We start from the raw sequence: 10079 nt of genomic DNA, 5'->3' as shown, positions 1-10079 counted from the left end.
GGTCCCTCCTTAAGAGAGGAGAAACTAGGAAGCCATTTGTCTCTATTGCTTCCAATTTGCTGTTTCTCAGTGAGAGTTTTTTTTTCATGCAAAGTTTGGAAGTGAGAGTTGCGTATAACTGTTGTTCTTCACACAAAGGGTGATGAGATAATAGAACATCCATAGTGGGTTTTGAAAAAGTAATTGTTTTTATTTATTCATGCTTGCATGCTCTGCATATCTGCATGCATGTTCTGCCTACATAGTACAGAAGAAGGAATTATTAATATGAGCAACCATGTGGGTGCTGGGTGCCAACCCTAGGTCCTCTGCGAGAGCAACAAGTACTCTTAACAGCTGAGCTACCTGTAGAGTTTCTTACTATAATTTTTCATAAGAATATGACAGGCTACTACATCAAATCAACATCCTGAACCAACTATAGCATGAGATACCTCAAAATTTTATGAGGAAGAAAATCCAAAAATAAAGTGCAAAGTGGGGGATTCCTTTGATATGAAATTCTACAAGAGATAATACTCTCAATAGTGGCTGAAAAATCATATGTAGACATTTGATTCAATTTCAAATGGATGTAGGATGTATCAGGGGGAATGTTTGTAGGTAAAGAGGCTGAACTTTAAGGGGGCAGGAAAGATTGGGTAAAGGAGAACATTACCGACATACTTGGAAATTATATCCCCCCTTTTCATTCATGTTCTGGTAACATACTATCTGTGCCTAAATCTTAATCCATTGTTCTGAGAAGAACACAATCTGTGAAATACCTGTTTGAAAGCGTCCTTCACCTGCTGGTTCCTTAGGGTATAAATGAAAGGGTTTAGCAAAGGGGCCACAGAAGTGTTGAGCACAGCTACACCTTTATTTAAAGACACCCTCTCCTTGGCTGATGTTTTCATGTACATGAAAATACAACTCCCATAAGTGATGGAGACAACGACCATGTGTGAGGAGCAGGTGGAAAAGGCCTTTTTCCTTTGCTGAGCTGAAGGGAACTTTAGGATGGTTTTGATGATGAGTGTGTAGGAGAGAATCACTAAGATCAAGGTGATGACAAGTGTCATTACAGCTAAGGCAAAAGCCATCAATTCTATGAAACGTGTGTCTGTGCAAGACAGCTGGAGGACAGGAGAAGTGTCACATAGGAAGTGATCTATTGTTTTGGAAGCACAGAAATCCAGTTTGAGTCCCAAGAGCAAAGGGGGAAAAATGACTAAGAACCCAGTCATCCAGGAGCAGATGACCAGTAGGTGGCACACTTTGCTGCTCATTATGATGGGGTAATGCAGTGGTCTGCAGATGGCTACATAGCGATCATAGGACATGGCAGCCAGGAGGTAAAACTCTGTGATTAGTAACAGAAAGAAGAAGAATAATTGAGCTGCACAAGCATTGTAGGAAATTGTTTTGTCACCGGTGAGAATGCTCATCAGGAACCGTGGAATGCAGGCAGATGTGAATGCAATTTCTAAGAAGGAGAAATTCCTGAGGAAGAAATACATTGGAGTCTTGAGACGGGGATCCAGCAGAATGAGGAGGATGATCACTAAGTTCCCCATCATGCTCAATATGTAATTGAAAAACATAAACAGGAAAATCAGAATTTGTAGATGAGGGTCATCTGTCAGTCCCAGCAAAATGAACACTATCTCTACTGAGTGGTTCTTCATTCCTCCTTTTTTCCTAACAAATCTACAGAAAATGAAATAAAATAAAAAAGGGAAAGCACCCAAAACAGCTAATATCACACATCATATATAAGAAAAATATCTGTGCCCTTATAATCATAGCTAGGTCCATTTTCAGTATAAACCATGCAAAAATGAATTTAATGAATTTAGAGTTCATATTACAAACATATCATACACCTTGTGAGTATGTGTCTTAGTTAGGCTTCCTATTGTTGTCATAAAACACCATGACCAAAAGGAACATGGGAACAACATGTTTTAAAGGGTTTACAAGTCAACCATTGAAGGACTCAAGGGCAAGATCTCAGGGTAGTATCCTCAAGGCAGGAACTGATGCATTGGCCATGGAGCAGCAGTACTATTTACTGACTAACTTTTTCTTCATGACTTTCTCAGATTGCTCGCAAGACCACCCTTCCACATCAACCATCCATCAAGACAAGACATTATAGATTTGTTCAAAGGTCTGGTGGGGCATTGTCTTCATTGAGGTTCTCTCTTCCGAAATGGCTATGGCATATGCCAATATGACATAATGATATCCAACAAAATATGCTTATAAGAATCAGAATCTTATTTATCTCCAAGTGAGTGAGTCCTTCTGGCCCATTTACAGGATGCATGACAGTTACATGAAATGAAGCTAAGAAATGCTTGGTAAGCTATGATAGAAACAGAGAAACAAATATTTTAGGACACACTAAGAAAACAGCATGATATGATATGAGTAATAGCAAACATAAAGTATTGTGGCTAACATTCACAGAAAAGGGTAGGCTGAGGCTGATTTAAGAAGCTATTTTATAGTTATTCTATTTTATATATGCTTTCATGAAAGATTTTATTCAAAGTCTCACAAAATCCAACTTATAGAACAATTATTAAATAAAGAATTAGTGACATCATCTCTTGTGGAAAACTTTTACTAGATTTTTAAATAACCACAATATAATCATTTAAGGTTTTCAAGTTAAAAAATATAAGATCACATGTTCTGCATTGTGAATGCTAGTAGTATTATTTCTAACCTTTGAGGTACAAATTATTCTTTAGAAAACAGTAAAAATACAAAAATAAACATAAAAAGAACCAAAGGTAAACTGAAAAATCAGTTCTTTCCTTTGTTAATTACAGGAATACACAGGAGGATATATATCAGCATTTGAATATCTAAATGGTCTATACAGGAACCTAAGATTTGAGAGAGGATACTCTAGGCAGGGGAAGCATCTTGTGACAAAGAACACCTAACATATCACACAAATTTGCATGAAAAAATACCCAGTATTCTCATATTATTCAACCATCTCTCATTTAACCATAAAGTATTATAAGGAACAATACTTTAGGACATGCAGATATAAAACAATATATCATAAAGTATTCTCAGTTATACACAACCTACCAGTGCTAATGTTGATAAAAATGTTTAATTATATTTCACTTAAACTAAATTTTCCTAGTATGAAACTGTTGATTTGTTCTGCTTTAACAGTTACATACACTCTACATCTTCATAACACATATGAGGGAAAACAACACAAGTCACACTGTATTATATGACACACAGGCCAATAAATGCAACTGCATTTAGTTTTGTTGGATTTCATAGATACCACATGAAACTGAAAGATTTTCTAGTGTTAAAAATGTTTTGTAATTATTTACAATTATCTCTATAAGTAAACATAAGATGATATTAAAAAACTACTCCTTTATTAGTTCAACAGCTTTCTTCAGTTGAACATGTAAATTCTGCCCAATTTGTATGTCAGTTTAATTATCCTGGTGAACAAAGAGTGTGGATTGTATCCTAAAGTATATGACAGATTTACTTATTTACATATTGTCCTAGAGATACCATTTTTGAGTAACTTACTGCATGGTTGGAAATTAGTATTTCTATAGTACTACAGTTCATCTATTTAAAATATTTAAAACCTTGCTAAAAGTGACATACTCCATAATATAGAAATTCACCATCTCTGAAATAATAAAGAATTTATACTCCTGTTTTCTACAGGAACACATTTAATAAGAACAAACAATTCTCAGGGCAACCAGACCTAACACCATCATTTCCTAAGGGATTGCCAAATTGTATGATGTAAAAGTGCTGCTTATAAAAATAAAACATTCACATGGAGACTTTACCTCTTTTAATTACACTTTCAGATAATTTGTTACTGATTAATTTCATTGCCCAATGTACCTATCTTTTGAAACTATAGCTACACAGTTTTGGGTTTAAAATCAGAGAAGAGAAAGAACATTTCAAGTGAATATGAAAAGTGATAATGTAAGATGAGAAAATATAACCTGTTGTATGCCCATTAAGTCTAAGATAAATGTGCTATTTTCCAGACACCCCAATTATTCTTGGCTTGTTTGTTTAACAATATATACAGTCAATCACAGGAACGTGTCAACGCATGGAATCATTTTAAACATGATTATAGCTGCATAGTTGCTTGGAAAGCTGAACCCTAACTTATTTTATCACTCTCTTAGAGGACAGTCAAGTTTCTAATTATAATGATTAGAATACTACTAACATTTAAAATTGTATATGTATATATATATATGTTATGATGTATTTTCAAAGACCACAAACTTATCAAAAATATGTCAATTTCATTGGAGTGAATTCCTCATGATTACTGAATCAAAAGTAAACATAATTAAAAAATAAATGAATCCTCTATCTTAATTGCATCAATTCCACATTAATGGACAGGTGCTCCTGTCTTCACTACTGAGTGGGTATTTTTAAATATTCAAAATTATTCATAGATTATAGATTTGCTTAGAGTTATATCTACTTTCACACAACTTTATTTCTTTTTCAAAAAGTGAAAACCCATCCATTTGCCTTTGGATTCTTGTTTTATTCATTTTGCATGCTGAACTCTAGTGCCATCCATTTTTATGAAAATGATCTAATTTTGTTCTTTTTTGATGTAGGAACTACAATATATGCATATATTACATTTTCTCAATCCTGTGATTGCCAACAGTTACTGAGGCTCATTCCATGAGTTATATAGTGGTACAGTAAACATTGGTATCCAAACACATATTGGGGAGAGATAACTAAGGTGAAGACCTTTTAAAAAATTCAGATAATGAGTTGGGGACACAGCTCAGCTATTAAAGGCTAGGCTCACAACAAAAAAAAATCAGATAATGATCTTTAATTTCTCTTAGTTGTGTTTTTTCTTTAAAATGGTCAACATCACTTATTTTTTACATTTCTGAGTTCTGTATATTTCTTAATGGGAATAATCAATGCTTAATGTGCAAGTAGGAACAAAAAAGAACAAGTTGCCAAGTATTTTTATTTCTTCCTTTAACTCACCATAATTTTAGTACTGGTATTGCACTTCACATATTTTTAAAAAGTCATATGGAAACCCACTTCTCTGGAAACTTCAGAAAAAAATATATATATGTGTGTGTGACACTGTGTGTGTGACACTGTGTGTGTGTGTGTGTGAAAGAAATTTTAATGGAGTCACTACATAAAGGGGAAGAGAATGTCCAACTAGACATCATTTTCCATCAAGTAAGACCCCTGGCAATTACTAAGAATGGTATACATCTTGTTGAGTCATTGGCCAAAAGGATCCCATAGAACTCTCAAACATTTAAGGCTACTGCCAAGGCTATGGGTTACAATTCACCACCTGACAGTAAGTGGTGCAATAGTGGCATAAATATTATGGAGTAGCATACCACTCTTCTTGAATTTAAGGCTCACTCTATGAGATGGAACCCACACCCAATATTGTTAATGAGGTCAACTTGAGAGTAGATAGGTCATGGACCTGAGGGGGAAATCTACTACAATTATTCTGCTAACTGAACACAGCAACAAAATGACCCATAGTGACACATTGCTATACCCATAGATCAGTGACTTCCTCTATTCTCCTCAGAGAAGACTCTTCTTTCAGTAGATGGTAATTATCATAGAGGCATACAACTGTATGGTGTTTAGACAGTGAGAGACCTTGGAACACAACACTCAGCCATAAATAGAATGCCTTTATCATATTTTCCTAATGTATAGTTACTGACTCCCTTGGATACATTTTCAGGAGTGGTGTATCTGGCAAATATGCTAATTCTATTTATATTTTGAAGGGTTTCTATGCTGAATTACATAGTGAATGTCCTCTTTCACAACAGTGTCCTCAAAGTGTTAGTATTTTCTTGTTAAACTGACAATGATTGTATAAACATATTCTTTCCAATTTCTAACACAAACTTTATTTAGACTGTAAAATGATTCAAATCTTTTGAATTTAATTATTTGTACTGGTTATTATTGTGGAACCTCTCTCTGTAGACATTTGCTGCACAGTAACTATGAGGTAAGCTAAAATTGAAGGTTCTACTATTCCTTACTACAATAGAAAATTTACATAGAAGATTTCTGCAGAAATAAATTTGGATTTATAATGGGGAAAAATCCCCTCCCTCCTTTCTTCCTTCTTTCTTCCTTCCTTCCTTCCTTCCTTCCTTCCTTCCTTCCTTTCATCTCATTCTGTATCTCATATTACTCTAGAGTTGTCCATGTAAACTAGGTTGTTTCAAACTTGTGGTGAGGTGATAAGGATAGAGTTCTTTATCAGCTCCCCTCCAATGTTAGGATTACAGGTTAGGAATATCATGGAGTGTATTAAACAGCAAGATTGAGAATATATAAAAATTGATGAAGAATGAATGGAAATTTATATCTATTGAATAGACTTGAATAAGCAGTTTTAATGTACCTGCCCATGATATGCATGACTTATGTAGATGGCCAAGACTGGAATATCTGAAAAAAAACATGAGTGATAGAACTCTGACCCCACACATGTATGTTGGAATCTAAGGAGGCAAATGTTTTCTCTGAAAAAAGAATGATGTTGACTTCCTGTTTACACACAAAAGGCAGCTGTTCCTCACACTGCTACTCACTATAAGGAGCAAAGCAAGCTGAGATTTTGACATGTATGCTTTAATCTTGAAAGACTTTCCCTCAGGGAGGTAGGTGCAGAGTAGAGTGAACAAGATGGGTGGTACTTTTGAGCATAGGAGGGAAGATAAGGGGCACCCAGCCAATGTACTGCCTTGAACTTTCTGGGTGGGTACTGTGGAGAGTGTAAGCACCCTCCCTAGTCTTGCTCTGTTAGTAAAGAGACATTTATTTACAAACCTCAAAAGCCTCACTCTTGATACAGTTGCTCACAGATTCTCATGGCTTAGCTGGTTAACTTTTCTGGGTTCTAACTTGCAAAGTATAAATTTTTATTTTTCCTGTATTTGTCATTTTTCTGGACCTGCTCAATTCCTTCTTGCTCTGGCATTTATTGTGGGCATTCTCACTCTTCCAAAGATCCTTCACCCACAGCATAGCACCTTGGAGATTTTCATTGCTGAGCGTGTCTGTTCCCTTTATTTCTAAAAGACACTACTTTCTGTTTTCCTTTGACCCGCGCCCCCGCCTCTTGGCAGCTGTGGAGTTTACAGTCTGCTCTTTTCTTCTTTCTTAAATCCTCATGTTTCTGATTCCTTCCAAAAATTGTCTTGTGTATAAGATAAAGAACCTGCAAAAGGGACTGCATGATCCTCAGTAACTTATTCAGTCTTGGTAAACTATTTATATAATCGTGAAACCTTTGCTAGATCAATCCATTTCCAGGACATTTCTGCAAGATTCAATGAGTCCTTGATATCAACTCTCTCAAGAAACCAACTATTCAGCACATGAAAATTTTAGTTACATCCAATTTTAACAATCATTATATATATCATATATATGTATATATGTGTATATATGTATATATATATATACATATATATGGAAGTTTTGCAGATTTTTAAGATATATTTTTATTATTTTTAATTATAGTGATCAATGACATCAGATTCACAGTGATCAAGCTGTAGGAACATGTGTGTGAGTCTCAGTATGGGTGTGCATGCATGAGTTCAGGTTTTTAGAGAGACCAGAGTAAACACTTATGGAAAATGATACTAACTTATTTGTATGTTAAATGCCTAGGGAATTAAAAACTGTAAATATTTATTTACCACTTACAACTAAAGTTTAAATGAATAATGGTCTGTTCTGCCTCATCAATAAACAAATCACTGGAACATAACATATGAGAGTGAGCATCAGTTAATATGTTTTGGCTAATAAATAAGAAAAAAATCTTACATTCCTTCATTGATGTGGTATTTAAACATTTTTCAAAGGCAAGGTGAGTATAGAATTTCTATGAAAAGTTTTAGCACTCATCAATTGATTATCCAACAAAAATGGTCATCCTTGAAAACACAAGTGCAAGTGACACTACACATACTAGTCAGGTTTTTCTTATGCTCTTAGGAATATGTGTATACATTATGAAAAAGAGGACATGAATGTGAAAGAGAGCAAGGAAGGGTATATGGTTGAGCTTGGCTGGAGGAAATGGAAGGGAGAAATTATATAAATACTTTAAAATAACAAAATTAAAAGTTTCAGGGTTATGTTTAATGTTTAGTAAATAAAATATATAATTGTATACAAATACTTCTCTCATTTGTGGAACAATATTTTATTAATATAACTGACACTGATTTAATACCTGTAAAATTAATAAAACTTAAAAATCACTGTAATCCAATATTAGAAAAGTGTTAGAAATTCTTAGGAAAGCAGTTTTAATTGGTGAGTGAAAATTGCATGAGTAGATTAATAAACTGCTAGAAATTAAATGAAAGGAATGTGGGCCTTATTGATATAAGTAGGCCATTAACATCTTCTATTTTATTATTTGAATTGGCCTTCCATGTGCCACTTGCTCACAGGTCACATCATTTCACACAACTTGTGAAAAATACCACTTTCCTCACCATGTTCAAAAAGGCTTGCTTCACTTGCTGATTCCTCAGGCTATAAATGAAGGGGTTTAACATGGGAGCTACTGAAGTATTCAGCACAGCAACTCCCTTAGTCAAAGATGCCCTATCTGATGCTGAGGGCTTAATGTACATAAAAATGCAGCTTCCATAAGAGATGGAGATGACAATCATGTGGGAAGAACACGTGGAAAAGGCCTTTGTCCTCTGACTACCAGAAGGAATCTTCACAATTGTTTTGATGATATATGTGTAGGAGAGAAATATTAACGCCAAAGTAAACATTAGGGTAAAGACAGCACAGAAAAACCCCATCTTCTCCAGGAAGTTTGTATCTGAACAGGAAAGTTGCAGCAGGGGGAAATAATCACAAGTATAGTGATCAATGATATTGGACCCACAGTAATCAAGCTGTAGGAGCAACATGAGTGCTGGGAAGATGATCAGGAAAGAGACCAGCCAGCAGGCAAAGACAAGCATTGTGCAGACTTTCTGACTCATGATGGTCAGGTAATGCAGGGGCTTGCAGATGGCAACATAGCGATCATAGGACATGGCAGCCAGAAGGTAAAATTCAGTCACTCCCAAAAGGATGAAAAAAAATAACTGTGCTATGCAGTTGTTGAAAGAAATAGTTTTATCTCCTGAGATTATGTTGCCCAAGAACTTGGGTATAGTGACGGTTGTGAAAGACACTTCTAATACAGAGAAATTCCTGAGGAAGAAATACATGGGGGTCTGGAGCTTGGAATCCAGCAGGGTGAGAGTGATGATGGTCAAATTTCCTGTGATGCTGAGTGTGTAGGTGATGAAGAGAAAGACAAATATGACAACCTGGAGTTTAGGGTCATCTGATAACCCCAGAAGAATAAACTCTGTGGCTTCTGTATGGTTTCTCATTCTGCAGTTACTTTTTTTCCTTCTGCCAAATATAAAAGCAAAATCAAAAAGAATCAGTAGAATTGAAGATTAGTAAGAATCAAAACAAAGAGCTCTCATACTGTTGTAGTATGCTGTTTCCACCTTTAAGTCCAATTTACAGCCATTCAATACTAATGATTTACCTTTCTTAGAACAGAGAACAATACTTCAAGGCAGTTTGAAAAACAGTTTAGTATCAAATTATGAACAATAACAAAACCTCTCATCTCAGTGAGAATGGAAATCTAAAACATTTCAGTAGTGATGTTGTCTTAGTACAACTGGTATGAGAATAGAATGGAGGTTCCCCAAATAAGAATTATGGATTTAGTATATAATCCAGTGGCCTTGTTCTAAGGTGTATATCCAATTGATGATATCAGAAGAGGACTTTACTTTTCACAGAAAGTGGGATATCCTGCAACTGATATACATCCAGGAAAGGTTAAGAATACCTACACTCTTGCTCTATTTCCTCTTGTTGTAAACACAGTTTCTTCTGCAGACAAGCCCATATCAAAGGACAAGTTTAAGTTATAAGTGTTGATTTTTGTGAAACATTTGAAA

At 35.1% G+C, this 10079-nt stretch overlaps 2 protein-coding genes across 2 annotated transcripts; both read right to left on the bottom strand.

Annotated features, from left to right (window-relative positions):
* Positions 1-710: 710 nt before the first annotated feature.
* Positions 711-1670, bottom strand: LOC121143079 (olfactory receptor 6C6-like). Its single transcript, XM_040754281.1, has one exon. It carries the CDS (start codon positions 1668-1670, stop codon positions 711-713), a length of 960 nt encoding a protein of 319 aa, XP_040610215.1.
* A 6876-nt stretch (positions 1671-8546) lies between these two features.
* Positions 8547-9491, bottom strand: LOC101824458 (olfactory receptor 6C1). Its single transcript, XM_040754280.1, has one exon. The coding sequence runs from the start codon at positions 9489-9491 to the stop codon at positions 8547-8549; it is 945 nt and encodes a 314-aa protein (XP_040610214.1).
* Between the last annotated feature and the right edge of the window lie 588 nt (positions 9492-10079).

This window comes from Mesocricetus auratus, unplaced genomic scaffold (genome assembly GCF_017639785.1).
Source record: "Mesocricetus auratus isolate SY011 unplaced genomic scaffold, BCM_Maur_2.0 Super-Scaffold_100011, whole genome shotgun sequence".
NCBI lineage: Eukaryota > Metazoa > Chordata > Mammalia > Rodentia > Cricetidae > Mesocricetus > Mesocricetus auratus.
This window is presented reverse-complemented; position numbering and strand designations above follow the sequence as displayed.